The 14,107-nt window shown below is 63.4% G+C and overlaps 2 protein-coding genes across 5 annotated transcripts; both read right to left on the bottom strand.

The window, feature by feature from the left end:
• Window positions 1–328: 328 nt before the first annotated feature.
• RASSF1 (Ras association domain family member 1) lies at window positions 329–8,999 on the bottom strand. 3 transcript variants are annotated; one of them, XM_080674059.1, is made up of 6 exons: window positions 8,591–8,999; window positions 6,580–6,686; window positions 2,872–2,976; window positions 2,377–2,674; window positions 2,133–2,248; window positions 329–1,253 (listed from the first exon to the last, which is right to left on the bottom strand). In XM_080674059.1, exons 1-6 carry the CDS (start codon window positions 8,835–8,837, stop codon window positions 1,107–1,109), a joined length of 1,020 nt encoding a protein of 339 aa, XP_080530185.1. In that variant the 5' UTR covers window positions 8,838–8,999; the 3' UTR covers window positions 329–1,106. The 3 variants fall into 3 exon arrangements, with proteins under 3 accessions (XP_080530185.1, XP_080530186.1, XP_080530187.1); XM_080674060.1 differs by lacking the exon at window positions 8,591–8,999 and adding an exon at window positions 5,814–6,130 and having other exon boundaries at window positions 6,580–8,278; XM_080674061.1 differs by lacking the exon at window positions 8,591–8,999 and adding an exon at window positions 5,874–6,130 and having other exon boundaries at window positions 6,580–8,278.
• Window positions 9,000–9,120: 121 nt separating this feature from the next.
• Window positions 9,121–13,685, bottom strand: ZMYND10 (zinc finger MYND-type containing 10). 2 transcript variants are annotated; one of them, XM_080674434.1, is made up of 12 exons: window positions 13,390–13,685; window positions 12,598–12,706; window positions 11,607–11,723; window positions 11,457–11,510; window positions 11,215–11,352; window positions 11,054–11,142; window positions 10,852–10,952; window positions 10,387–10,559; window positions 10,004–10,129; window positions 9,803–9,924; window positions 9,566–9,691; window positions 9,121–9,481 (listed from the first exon to the last, which is right to left on the bottom strand). In XM_080674434.1, exons 1-12 carry the CDS (start codon window positions 13,479–13,481, stop codon window positions 9,406–9,408), a joined length of 1,323 nt encoding a protein of 440 aa, XP_080530560.1. In that variant the 5' UTR covers window positions 13,482–13,685; the 3' UTR covers window positions 9,121–9,405. The 2 variants fall into 2 exon arrangements, with proteins under 2 accessions (XP_080530560.1, XP_080530559.1); XM_080674433.1 differs by lacking the exons at window positions 12,598–12,706; window positions 13,390–13,685 and adding an exon at window positions 12,136–12,377.
• Window positions 13,686–14,107: the final 422 nt, after the last annotated feature.

Below are 14,107 nucleotides of genomic sequence, written 5' to 3'. Positions count from 1 at the left end.
AAACCCAGTGTCCCCCCAAACCCAGCAGAAGGTATGCTTCAGGAGGGCAGGGTTTTCAGTGCCATGAGCAGCGAGTCTGTGCCAGAGCGGCTCCCACAGCTCGTGGGGTGAGTGGTTTCCCTAAGCGCTGGCTGCAGCTGATGATCTTCTTGCCCAAACCAAGACCTGAGCCCCAGGGTGCCGAGAGGACTTACATATCTGTACCCTTCACCCTTCACAGATTGGTCCCATAGTGACCTTGAAAAAGTGTCTGTGAGCCTGTCCATCACCTTGGGCAGACACTGGCATGAAGAGCAGCTGGGGCTGTAGGCCCATATAGAGTCCAAAAGCAGGAGATTCTTGAATCTTTATTCAGCCAAATTTTCCCCAGCCCCCGGCCCTGATGATGTCATTCCCACCCCTTTCCCCCAGGAGGCATTCAGCTGAGGCCACAAAATATACATTCACACACATCATCAAAAATACCCAAAGTAAAGACCCTGGCTTTGATTGGCAAACAAGGCATGGACCTGGGCCAGTGCCCACAGACTCCAGCCCGGGGCCATCCTCCTTGGAGGAGGCACTGAGGCACTGTAGCTGCAGTGGCAGCCAGCACGCTGACTCAGGGTGTGCGCAGAGCCAGAGGGCACTGCAGAGGGCACCCTGATTCTTCCTCGATGCCTGCCTTATCGTGACCACCCTCCATTGGCTTTGATAGGGCCGTCCTGAGACCCCATCCAAGACACACAACCCTTCCCATAGATGAGGGTCCTCATCCCCGCAAACATGACCCTATTCTGTTGGTTGGGTCTCCAAGATTCTCGTGTCTGACACACAAATTAAGGAGACTTCTGTCTGCTCTACCCTTGCTGCAAGCCTGGAGCAGCTTCCCAGGGCCACCCTGTCCCACCATGACTCGGTACACGCAGGGCAGAGGGTGCAGAGCTTGTCCTGGCGCAGGGGTGACACCGGGAGCCCGCTCCTTTGCCGTTCTCTGGGTTCATTCCGCCAGCCAGATGAGGGCCTCCATGCACACTCATTCCTCAGGCCAGACAGGCCCTGTCACACTCACACGGCACACCCTTTGTGCTGCCTACGCTCCTCCTTCCACCCGGGGGTATGAGAGGTCACCCCAGGGGGCAGGCATGCAGGGCCTCCTGGATCTTCTGGCGGCAACAGGAGTACTTCTGCAGGATCTGGCGGCGGTGTTCCTCCTCCTCCCGCTGTAGGATGCGCAGGAAGTTGTGGAGCTCGGGCATGCTGAAGGCGTCCCACTGCAGGGAGGAGGGGGCAAAGGCTGTGGCAGGCATGGCCCAACCCGCAAGCCCTCCCCAGAGCAGACCAGAGCATCCTGGTCCCACGTGGGGCTTTCTAATAGCAGGCTCTTGCCTGAATGGTCTGTGCTAGGATTCCCACCAAGTCTGTCTAGAAGACGGGTCCCACAAAGTAGGGCAGCCACCTCACAGGCAGGCCACCAAACCAGATGTTCCCAGTTACCACAGGCAGGTCCTGCTCACACTTGGAGTCTAATCCCACTTCATGGGCCCGACACATCATAACCAAAAAGCTTCCAGGTAGAAAGTCCTAACATCTGGAGGGGAGCCCAGGACCTCCTGGGGCCACCTGTGTGACTGCGACCTGGCCTGGGATCACACAGCGTGAGATGGACTCCTGCATCTCCCGAGGACTTCCACGATGGGAGAGAGCAGAGCGCCAAGGCCCTTCTCCCTGGCTTCTTCTTCTTCTTCTTTTTTAAAATATAGTTTATTGATTTTTTTAGAGAGGAAAGGAGAGGGATAGAGTCGGAAACATCGATGAGAGAAACATCGATCAGCTGCCTCCTGCACACTCCCCACTGGGTATGTGCCTGCAACCAAGGTACATGCCCTTGACCGGAATCGAACCTGGGTCCCTTGAGTCTGCAGGCCAACGCTCTATCCACTGAGCCACACCGGTCAGGGCCTCCCTGGCTTCTTAGACAGGGCCAGACTTGGCACGAATGGCCAGGAAGCCTTCTCAGCCACAAGGCTCACACGCTCTGGAGAAGCGTGGCAGGGCTTGTCCTTCACCCTCCTCCTCCTCCGAGCCTTACTGTAGCTGCAACCCTCAGCCCTGCCTCGTGACAACCCAGAGGAAGGAGGCTGTGTACTCACGTTCACCTCCCCAGAATCGTTCTCCTTCAGCACGAAGCTCAGGGCCTTCTCGCTGGGCCCTGCAAGGAGCCGTAGCCGCAGGGGCTGCTCGTCATCCGCCAGCTTCCGGAGGTACACTGAGGCCAGGCAGGGGTGGGGGGGGGGAGTGATTAGTCAGGCCCGGCCCCCTCAGCCCTGCATGCACAGCTGCATGCACATACACCCTCTCACGGGGGGCGGGGGGGGGGTGAGGTGGAAAGCCCACCTTGGCCGTGGCGCTCTGCCCGCTCAAAGAGTGCGAACTTGCGGGGGTCATCCACCACCAAGAACTTGCGCAGCAGGGCCTCGATGACCTCACGTGCCCGCGTGCGTGACAACACGTGCAGGTGCTTGACAGCACCCTTGGGCAGGTAGAAGGAGGTGCGGCGCCGCACGGCTGCGCTCCGCCCTGGGCCCCGCCGGGCATCCTGCAAGGTGGGAGGCTTCTTGCTGGCGGGCACGGAGACGGGGCGCACCAGCTTCAGCTGCACCTTGATGAAGCCCGTGTACGAGCCGTCCTTGTTCTGAAGAGACAGCGAACCATGACGGCTCCGGGTGAGAAGGGGCAGATTTGGGCACCGCCAGTCCACAGGGGCCAGGCTGGGTGTGCATCAGTCTCTGCTGGGCCCACCCAGCAGCACCTCAGCTGGGACCCGTCAGCCATCGGGCGCACAGCTGGGCCCCTGCGCCTCCCGCACCCCTTCCCAGGCCGTCCACTCACCAGGCTCATGAAGAGGTTGCTGTTGATCTGGCCATTGTACTCCTTGATCTTCCGCTCAGTCTCAGCCTGAGAGAGGTCAGGGGTCTCCCACTGCACGAGCTCGTCCTGAAAGATGGGCCGGCAGGGACCCTTAGGGAAGCCTCCCTGAGGCCGTGCATGTCACAGGCAGAGGAGCCCATCGCTGCTCCGGGCTCTGCAGGCTACGGATGCAGACAGCAAAGGCTGCTCTCTGCCCCCCGGGACAAGCCCAGGTGAGACCCCAAGGGCACCTTAAACCACGGCACTGAGGCACAAAGCCCGGGGCCAGGGGAAGAGGGACACTGAGAAAGGACTCTAACAGTAAAACTACCTCCCAGCCGCACAGCCCGATCCCAGCACTTGAGGTGGGTCGTGTGTGTCCTGGAGAGGAAAGCCCACTTCGCCCTCACCCTGGCAAAGGGCCCTGGCCCACTGCATGGTGAGAAGTGTGCGGGCTGGTGCACGGCAGGAGCCCAGCCACCAGTGGGCAGAAGGGGGAGGGAAACCTCTAAAATGTCAGCACCCCTGGCAGAGGGCCTGGGGCCAGCCGCACGTCTGACATCTAGTGAGGAAAGCACTGTGACATGCCATTTGGAGCTTGACCCAGGCTGCACAAAAGGTAGCTTCAGGCCAGGTTCAAAGTCGCCTCCTGCTGGCGCCTGTCCAAGTGCCAAGCAGGTGGGTTTCTGCGCCTCCTTCCTGCTGTGTGGATGTTTGGAAACACAAGGAGGTAGCGCCACCATTCGGCCCCTCCCCCACTCCTCCAGGAACTCGATTCTTATCGGAGCGGTGTGGTATGGGCCAGGGCAGCCGGGCACTGAATAAACTTTCTCCTCCCAAACTGCCTTGGTCCCATTGCATCAGCCTCACTTCCTTTCCGGGTGATGTCAGACCCTAATAGGAGTGGGAGTGTCACAGACACAGCTGAGATCATGGCTGACTAATGTCTTGCCCCAAGTCCCCAAGGAGTTGCCACCAGAAGGTCTCGTACAGAATAACCCTGTGCCCAGGCTATGCTTTGGAGCCCCTGAGCTTAAACCATCTGATGGGGACGAACTGGGATGACAGGTGAGGTCGCAGGGTGGAGTCAGCCTTTCAGCTGTGTGCTCTGCACCCACAACTTGCCGCCGCTGTCCAGCAGAGCAAGGACGGTGCTGAGGGCTGAGGTGGGCTCTCCCGGAAGAAGGTTCTGGGAGAGGTGGGAACTGAAGCCTGTTTGCTTCCCGAGCTTCCAAAGGTCTTGTGGATAGAGGAGAGCATCGAGAAGTGAAGACTTCAGCACAAGCCTTGGGGACAGTGGGCGGCCCTAAGGCTGGTAAGAACCAATGTGTGGGCCCTGGAAAACGGGGATTCTGGGGGTGGGGGTAAAGGAGGGCTGGAGGCTGGGACTAAAGGGTGGATATGTTTGTTCAGGCCCGAGGAGAGGGCCTGGGGCCGAGGGGAATGCCTCAGTGAGGAGCACCAGGATGAGAGGGGTGCTGGGGCGGGAGGAAAGCCGAGCGGACTGTAGTGCCAGGGCAGGAAGGAAGAGAATTCCGGTTACAGAACAGGGTGGCACAGGGACGGCACTAACTTGTTCCCCTGCCTTGGATGGCTCTGAGCTCCAGCCTGGGAATGAGAATTGCTCCTTCCTCTTCCCCTCTCGGGTAAGTCAGGGCCCGGACTGGGATGCCGTGGCTCCGTTCCAGCCCCTTTCCTTCTCCGGGTGACCCTCCCTCCGTCTATTCACTTCTAAAATGAGGGCCTTGGACAGGAGGCACGGTGCTGCCCACGGGTTGGAGAGGAGGAAGTTTCTTTTTGCGTTTCCAAAGCTGCCTGGTGAAGGGGATTTCAACAGCCATCCCAGAGGGGTGCCCAGCAGGGTCAGAGCATCTCCACCCCCTACCACAGCAACCCCCGCCTCTCCACAGCGACCCGCCGTCTATTCTACATACAACTGGGGACGCCCCAGCTCCTGGTCAATGGGGGAGCGTCTGGTGGGTTTCTCACTTTTCCACAATGGAAAATAGCTCAGGCCCGAGTGACACAGAGACAGTTTCAGAGATCCACACTCGGAGCTTGCATCTAAAGCAGTGTCCACGCCCCTTCTCTCAGCTCATGTGAGGAATTCGCCTCCATGGCTGCAAGGTCCTGAGCTTCATAGTCCCATCTCTCTTCCCCATGCTCTCTGGTCAGGGTGCTCCCCAGAGGTGACCAGCTCCCCAGCAGCTAGTTATCTGAGCCTGGCAGTCACACTCATGGCACAGAGGTCTCCAAGGAGGGGGACACCGGGAGACTCCCTTATATCCTGGGTTAGGAACCCCCCCGCCCCCTCCCCCCTCACAGGGAGTTTACAATCTGGCCTTCCCCGGATGCTTATGGTCCCAAACAAGGCTTCCTTCCCATCCATCCCAAATCCCGGATCTCCAGATCCACTCCACGTTCCGTGTGTGTGCTCCCAAGGGCGCGCTCCGCGTCCACCCGAGGGTGGGGCTCAGAACCCTCCACAGTCCAGCAGCTGTGACAGGCCAGGACCCGCCAGAGGTGGAGACTCAGCTCCATCCGGGAGTGCAACGGAGGGGCGCACACCACCCCTGGCCTCTCCCCTAAAAACACTTCTCAATTCCCGGCGAGGACTCCTCCCTCGCCACTTCCTCCTGGTTTCTTCCCAGGGCGGGTGGGTGAGCCCGAACGCGGAAACCGAGGTCTAGTCCAGCCTGCGCAGGGGCCTTAGTCATAGGCGGACAGTGCCCGGCCCTGGTCTGCCCCACGCCATGTAGCTGCCTCCCCTGGTTGGACCGGTCTGTGACCGGGCAAGGCCGCGGCTGCCAGGACCCACGCGCTGAGAGCCCGACACACGGTTCCACCGGCTGCCCCGGGTCGGGCCCGGATCCACGCTGACGGGAGCGCGGGGCTGCCCACGAACTCTGCACACGGAAACTTACCGGGCAGGGGCGGGGTCCCGCGATCGCCCCCGGCCCGCCGCCCGCCGCCTCGGCCCCCACCTGGTCCCGGCGCGGCCGGCGCCCCAGCGAGGTGCGCGCCGTGAAGTACTGCTCCAGCTCCGAGTCCGAGTCCTCCTGGCTGCAGTAGCCACTGCTCGTCGTGCTGCTCCAGGTCATCTCGAAGGAGGGCGTCCCCGCGTCCGTCTCGCCCATCGCCGCGCCCGCAGCCGGCAGCTCACCGAGCCGCGCTCCCGGAGCCTCCAACCACCGCCCCGAGCGCGCGTGCGTCCCGTGCGCCCTTGTGCGCGTGCGCCGCCCTGTGTCCGCGCGGCAACCGTTACTGCTGCGAATGGCCAGCGGCGTCTGCCTCGCTCCCCTCTCATTGGCGAAGGAACTCTCAGGGGGCGGGGCTACTCGCGCCCCGCCCCTGGGGATGATCTCATAGCCCAGGCAGCTCGGCTCAACGCCGCCGCCGGTCTCGTTTCCCTTGGGGAACCCGTCGGCGCGTGAGCGCGAGTGCGCATGTGCACCAGCGTGGCCTCGGGGCCGGATGCGGTGGCGGGAAGGCGCGGAAATGGCGCAGGCACCGAGCTGGGCGGCGGGGTAGTCCGCGCGGAGGCAGTCCTCCCGCACCCCTTCGAGCCCGCGCCTGTTCTGCACTCTGCCGCGGGGAAATCGCGTAGCGGGGCCAGCCCTAGGCCGCCTGCGGTGGGGCCCGCTCGCCTGCGCGTCCCGGCCTCGCCCGTGCGCCCGGCCCCAAACTCACCACGTTGGTGTCCCGCTCCAGCGCCGGCTCCCAGCCCAGGTCCCGCGGCCCGCAGCAGTCCAGGCAGACGAGCGCGCGGCAGCGGTAGTGGCAGGTGAACTTGCAATCTGCGGAGAGGACTGGTGTGAGGCCGAGAAGCGACCCCCGGACGGGAGAGAAGCCGCAGGGAGAAGGCCGTTACCGCCCACGGCTCCAGAGCAGGACGGGCGGAGACCACCGCGGTCTGGCCTGCTCTGCCGTTGGCGCTCCAGCGCAGACCTTACGCCCTCCGCCCGCCCTTGAAGGGAAACGCAGCAATGTCTTCACTCATGTCCCTCTAGTTGTCACCTGTCTACTCCCCTCGGACCAAAACATCCACTCTGATGCACTTGCACTCATTCCTGGCCTTCACCCCTCTCCAGGAGACCGCCGGTCGGGTCCTCAGCAACCCGGGTACTGCCCAATCCCGCGGTCCTCTCTCCACCCTCACCTCCTCAGCCGGGTTTGATGCTGCTCCCCCCGGTTCCCAGGGGCCCCCACGACCCCGCAGCTCCTTTGGTCAACACCCAGGTGTGAGGGTAGAATGTCAGGGACGCCCAGTCTTGTCACTGCCCTGCTCTGTGCACGCTCACCCCACCCAGATCCAAGGCTTCCCTCACCGACTCCCCGCTCAGGTCAAGTCCTGCGTGTCAGTACCTTCACTTGGATGTCTGACATTTCAACCAACATGGCCACACTGGGACTTTTCTCCCAACTCACCCAACCCTCACCAGAGTTCGTCGTCTCAGCAGAAATGGCTACTATTCTCCCAGCTGTTTGAGGCAAAACCCCCCGCTCATCATCGATTCCAGCCTCTGACACGCACCCAAGTTGTCCTGTTTTTAATTTCCATGGCCACTGTTTTCTCGGGAACACGGCAACGTCCCAGCCCTGGTTCATGCTCTGTATTGTCACATCCCCCCTGTCTGCTCCCAGCTGAATTCAGGACAGACTCCTGTACTGGACGGGAGGGTCTCCAGGCACAGACAGGCCTGGGGCATCTTCCGTAAGTTCTTAAAGGGGCCAGAGCAGTGACTTGCAACCCAGGCTGCCCATTAGAAAGAGGTAAAAATCGCTGATACGATACGCTCCCAGTGATGGGTTCAACGGGTCTGAGGTCGGGTCCAGGCACGGGTTTGGAGGGCTGGAAAGCATCCCCGTGATTCTGGCTGGTGTGCACCCGTGGGAGAGCGACCCCTGCTTGCTGCTGGGACCAGGGAGGCGGAGGACCGCAGGTGTGTGGTGCTGCGTTTCATGTTTAGCCCTGTTTGCCTCGGCCTGTGATAGGAATCTGCTATATGAAGACAACAAAATCCCTGCTTCACGGGGCCACCCAAGGGTCCGCCTTTTCCCAGGCCCCCTTTCCATAGGTGGGCAAATGCCCATCGCCCAGTGATCCTGGGAGGAACCATGGTGAATGAATCTTCGGGAAGGGGCAGGCCTGGGAATGTGGACTTAAGAGACTGGTGGGCACAAAGCCTTTCTCAAAAAGGGCCAAGGGGCCGGCTGGCGTGGCTCCGTGGTTGAGCATCCACTGATGAACCAGGAGGTCATGGTTCGATTCCCGGTCAGGGCATAAGCCGGGGTTGCGAGCTCGATTCCCAATGTGGGGCGTGCAGGAGGAGGCTGATCAATGATTCTCTCTCATCATTGATGTTTCTCTCCCTCTCCCTTCCTCTCAGAAATCAATAAAAATAAAAAAAAAGGGCCAAGGTACTTTGAAGATAAGCAACTGGAAATCAGCACCCTGGTGTTCACAGGAGCTGCCTTTGCCCAGCTGGGCCCCACACGCAGGTGCAGTGAGTGTGGCAGTTAGGAAACGTGTGCCACTCTCTTCCGTGACGGTGGGGGTATCAGACCTGCCCCAGGGGCGTCCCAGCCACTCCCACCCCCACCCCCACCCCCACCCGCTCTGCCCTAGCTTGACCCGCAGCAGCTGTGCTGCCCTTTGACCACCCCTCTCGCTCTCGCCGGCACTCGGGGCGCTACTCACGCGCGCACTGCAGGCCCTTGCGCACGACGCCCCAGATGAAGTCACCGCAGAGGTCGCACCACGTGTGCGTGGTGGGCCCCGCCGGCTGGAAGCGGTGGCCGTGGCCCAGGACCGGCTGTCTGGCCGGGTTGCGCGCTGTGCCGGGCGAGATGCGCAGCGCGTTGGCGCGCTCCAGACGGGTGCGACCGGGGCCAGCGCGTCGTGCGGGTGCCAGGTCCCGCAGCTCAATGAGCTCAGGCTCAGACATGGCCCGGTCGGCCGGGCTCGGGCCAGCTCTGGGAGCCAGCGAGCGTTCGCGGGGCGGGCGGGCGGGCCCCGGGGCGGGCCCCGACGCAGCGCCGCCCCGGAGATCCAGGCAGAGCGGCGGGAGAGCGCGAGGGGAGCGGCGCGAGGGAAACCGGGGCGCCGGGGCGGTGTGGACCCGCAGGCGGAGTGGGGCGGGGGCGGAGGGCACCGCAGGGCACTCTCTCCAAGTTCCCGCCCTCCCTTCACCCCAGAGCAACGCCCCGCCCCTCGCGACGAGGAGTGCAAAAGGCCACACGGAGCCGTGTTTCTGGAGAGCGGCTTTACAGAGCGGGAGGAAGAGGGTCCCCACATCCGGCCCTCGCCCTCGCCCTCGCCCGCCCAGGCCGCCCTCTGCCCCCGCCGAGGCAGCGCCCGGAGCCTGCCCGCTGGGTGGGGCAGGAAGTCGGGGAGGCTGCCTGCTCCCCTCGGCCCGGAGGTCGGGCGCTTGCAGAGCCCAGGCTGCAATCCCGAGGCTCAGGCGCCCCTCTGGCGGGGTGGCCTGCACTGGGGGGCGCTCAGCAGCTGCGGCTTCACTTCGCTCGGTCACCCTGGGCCACCCGCACGCAAGCCTTCCGGTGCGTCTCCCAGTGCTTGACCTGGCACTCCCTGCAGGCAAGTGGGCCCGTGAGGAGGCAGAGTCGTGGTGGGCGTGGGAGGGGGGCTTAGGGCCGAGTCCTAGGGTACCCTCACCTGCAGCAGTACCACTCGTTTTGGCATCGCGAGCAGCGTTTGGAGGCCTCTGCGCTGCAGTAGGCACAGCGGGGCCGCTCTGGAGCCACTGCCTCCAGCACATCCAGCCTGTAGGTCTCAGCCCACCTGGGGAGAGGGGTCAGGAGGCCTGGCTGGCCTGGGGGGGGGGGGCACAGGAGCACCCCGCCCACCTCCATGCCTCTGCGTCCCCACCACGCTGCCGCCCCGCAGCCTCACCTCTGCGCCTGCAGCCGGAGGTCCTGCTCCGAGGGGCTGAACACGTGCTGCAGCTGGTGCTTGGCCATGGCCTTCCACTTGCCCTTGTTCTCCCGCTCTAGCCGCTCCCAGATTTCTGGGATCTGCGGGGAGAAGCGGGGAGTGGCCGGGAGGAGCAGGCGAAGCGGGCGGTGGTCCTGAGCAGCAGCTCCCAGAGCCTACCTGCTCAAACACCAGGTCCTTTTTAGGGGGCTGAGGCTCGGCCAGGGCCAGGTGGGCCAGGAACCCCTGCAGGTCTGCCAGGTGGGGCAGCTGGTCCATCAGAGTGTCTGTGAGGAAGGCCCGAAGCTGCAGGGGGCGCAGGGGAGGCCCGTGTGGGTAGAATGTCATGGATGTTCATGTGAAACAGCGCTGACGGGCGGGTCCAGGAACAGGGATGGCCTGGGCTGGGCGAGGGTGCCCTGGGCCCATGTCCCACTAATTGCTGTCACCTGAGGCCCACGGTCGGGAAACAGGACTGGGGCTGAAGTGGGTAGGCAAAGACCAACAGCAGGGATGGGGTAGGCTCATGATGGGGCTGCGGGGCTGTGGGAGGGGTTCCCCACCTTGAGCAGCTGTCCTTTGGCGAAGCTTGTGAGGCAGTAGCGGGCCCGGGCCTCAGGGCTCAGCAGCAGGTTGTACAGGGCGATCCACACCTGCCCGTCCAACTTGCTCATCTTTTGCTGCTCGGAGGGGGCCACTGTCTGCCAACGGCCCCCCTCAAATTGCTGCAGCTTGCCTGCGAGAGGAGCAGCAGCCTGGGTGCGGGCAGTGCGTGCTCCGTGAAGGAGCAGCTGCAGGGGCTGGGGGGCCGACTGCTCCAGAGGGGAATGAGTCCTTGGTCGTGGACACATGGGCCCCGCCTGCTGCAGAGCCTGGGTCGAGGCCCACTTCCGGCTCAGCCACCCTGATGCCCTCTGTGGGCCGGGGGCACAGTTCGTCTGCCTGTGTGCGTGCTGCCCACCCCACAATCCTGGGGGACACCCCGGGAGCCCGGAGCTGGGGCCTCAGCAGGTGGAGGAGGACGGTACCTCCTTCCCTCCGGGTCCAGGGGCTGTGCTCCAGCAGTTCCACCAGGAGGCAGGGCAGGTTGTGGGTGCTCAGCATGCGGCTCAGGGTGCTCAGGGACAGGCTGGGCGAGGGGGGGGGGGGAAGGGCAGGGGGGAGGTGAGTACAGGTGACAGGCCCAGGCTCCCGCCCTTCAGCGAGGCCCGAGGCCGCGGGGCAGCCCACCTGTCCACGCAGTCCGTGACGTAGCGGAGCACGGAGAGCGCCTTCAGTGCGATCTCAAACTCCATCAGCTCGGCCTGCGTCTGCAGCTCCTGGGGAGCACGCGGCGCTTAGGCCTGGGGAGCCGGGGTCCGGCCCCTCCAACCCCAGGAACCTCAGCCCACCTTCATGGGAGTGACGTACTCGGCCTCCTCCTCCTCTGGGGGCTCGCCGCGGCCGCTCCGGGCCACCAACAGAGTCAGTTTGCGGTGGCAGTAGTCCACCAGGTCCAATACGGTGTCCTCTGCTGACTCACACACCTCCTGGGGGTGGGGGGGGCATTCTCTGATGGCTCCTCCCAGACACAGCCCCTCTGGCCACCCGGCCCTGGCCCGAGGCAGTCGCCAGTGGGCGGGGCAGGCCTCACCTTGTGGAAGAACACGGTCTCCAGGAGATTGATGATGGAAGCCTCGTGGTGCAGCTGCAGATAAACAGGACAGCTGCAGGCTGCTGACCAAGCGGAGGGGCTACCCGCTGGCGGGGGCGGGCGGGGGCGGGCGCGGACGGGCCAGCTCACCACCATGTAGATGGGGAAGGTGTTCTGGGGCTTGAAGTCCTCCAGTTTGCACAGCACAGGGAAGACCTTCTGCTTCCACATCTCCACAGCAATCAGCTCCCCCACCAGCGTCGGGACCTTTGGGGGAGGGGCATGGACAGGGACGAAGTGGGCCTACAGTGGCCTAGCAACCCTCCCATCCCTGGCTCAGCCCAGCCCAGCTCTCCTCAAACTGCCCTGGGCCCCTAGACCCTCCTGTGCCCCACGAGGACCTTCCTGACCTCTCTCCTGCACCTTGACCTTCATTTCCAGCTGCCCTTGACACCTCTGTGGGGACATCCCCATGCGTCCTGTGACGGGTCCTTGCCTTGTTCCCCAGTACGTGTACGAGCCTTTGTTCGTTCCTCTTCCACATGCAGGGGTCTCTTAGGCCGGCCCTCCTGCTCATGCCCTCCCGCTCGTCCCTGCCCTCTCGTGTGCCTTGACCTCACGCTCAGCCAGGGCCCTTCGGAGTGCCCCATTCCTACCCCCCGCGCACGAGGGGCCGTACCCTTTCCTTGCAGAGGAACCCTTTTGTCACGTGACATCCCAGGTCATCTACCGGTGCCATCCTCCTGGTCCGTGTCCCCACCAAGCCAATCCTGGGTTCTCACTCCCTCTCTCAAGGTGGGAAGGCTGCCTCCTTCCATGCCAAAGTCCGCCCCCACTTCGGCAGGGGCCCCCTCCGGTCTGAATTCTACTCAGGAGCCCTTTAGAACCTGGGCCCTTCCTCTGCAGGTGAGGCCGCTCTAGGGTCCCGGACTCTCTCCCTAGTCAACCGCACTGCACCCCGCCTGGCATGCCAGGGCCGTGTCCAGCAGGGTGCCCGTCAAATGAGTAATGCACTCCTCCTCCTCCCCTGGAGAGGGCAGGGGTACCAGCCGGAGGGAAGAACAGACGCCAGCGTGCTCCTGAGGGGTAGAGTGGTGGGTGGGGCGGGGAAGGCAGAAACGCGGCCCTGCCCCCAGCATACCTTCCCGTGGGTGACCAGCAGCTCCTGGATGGGCTCCCCCTGGCTGGCCGTGGCATCAAGGATGGCCTGCATGTTCAGCTTCTCCAGGTTCTCATGCTGCTGGTTCCACCTGCCCCAGAGGGTGTGTGTGTGTGTGTGTGTGTTAGGGTGCACATGTGTGCAGGAGTGGGGGTGTGTGTGTTTGGGTGCACATGTGTACAGTAGGAGTGGGGTGTGTGTGTGTGTTTGGGTGCACATGTGTGTGCAGTAGGAGTGGGGTGTGTGTGTTAGGGTGCACATGTGTGCAGTAGGAGTGGTGTGTGTGTGTGTTAGGGTGCACATGTGTGCAGTAGGAGAGGGGTGTGTTTGGGTGCACATGTGTGCAGTAGGAGTGGTGTGTGTGTGTGTTAGGGTGCACATGTGTGCAGTAGGAGAGGGGTGTGTTTGGGTGCACATGTGTGCAGTAGGAGTGGGGTGTGTGTGTTTGGGTGCACATGTGTGCAGTAGGAGTGGTGTGTGTGTGTGTTAGGGTGCACATGTGTGTGCAGTAGGAGTGGGGTGTGTGTGTTAGGGTGCACATGTGTGCAGTAGGAGTGGGGTGTGCGTGTTTGGGTGCACATGTGTGCAGTAGGAGTGGGGTGGGGGCTGAGTCCACTGAAGCTAACCTGATCCTGGGGGGTCAGAGAGGGCTCAAGACCCTGTACCCCTGGGCGCCCCTCCACACTGGGCAACCCCTCCCTCCAATGTCGGAACTCCCTCCACTCAAGGGCTCTGACCCCATGACTCCGCCTGACCGTGGATCAGCTGCCTCACCCTCCGGAGCCCATCTCGAGCAGCGGGAAGTTGCGAAGTCCCCGCACCACCACATCAGCCTCCCCCGGCAGCAGCAGCTCCAGGTCGCCCATGTCGGGGCCAGAAAAGGCGGGGTTCCGCTGACCCCGGGCAGCAGCCGGCGCTGAGGTGCGGGGCTCTGAGGTGCGGTTAGGGCCGGAGTCTGGGACTCGACAGTTGTGGAGCAGTTGAGGTGCGCGGACCTCGTCGCCATGGAAACGGCTAGCTTGAGTCTGCGCAGTGTGGCCTGGGCCCCGCCTCCGGGACCGGGGCAGGTCCCCACCCCCTGCCCGCCGCCCCTGCTGGGAGGCGGGCAGAACCCTATTCGGAGAGGGAAGGCAGGGGAGGGTGGGGGTAAGGGGAGAGATCAACCAAAGGACTTGTGTGCATGCATATAAGCCTAACCAGAGGCCAGGGACCACGGAGGGGTGGGGGCATGCGTGGGGAGGGGTTTGAGATGGGAATGGGAGGATGAGGACAAATATGTGATACCTTAGTCAATAAAGAAATTTAAAGAAAAGAAAAAAAAGAACCCTATTCGGCCTTCCGGAGCTTTCTCCCCCACGACCGGCTGCGGAGCACGGGCCTCCGGAGCGCCTGACGCTGTGACCTGGGCCCCTCCGCGTCCCGATGCCGAGTGGGCCCGCCCCGGCCCGGGCTCGCGCAGCTGCCCCCCAGCTCACACCCGGCTCCACCGCTT

This window comes from Plecotus auritus (assembly GCF_963455305.1).
Source record: "Plecotus auritus genome assembly, chromosome: 6".
Taxonomy (NCBI): domain Eukaryota; kingdom Metazoa; phylum Chordata; class Mammalia; order Chiroptera; family Vespertilionidae; genus Plecotus; species Plecotus auritus.
Note: the sequence above shows the minus strand (reverse complement) of the source record. Positions and strands in the feature narration are given on the sequence as shown.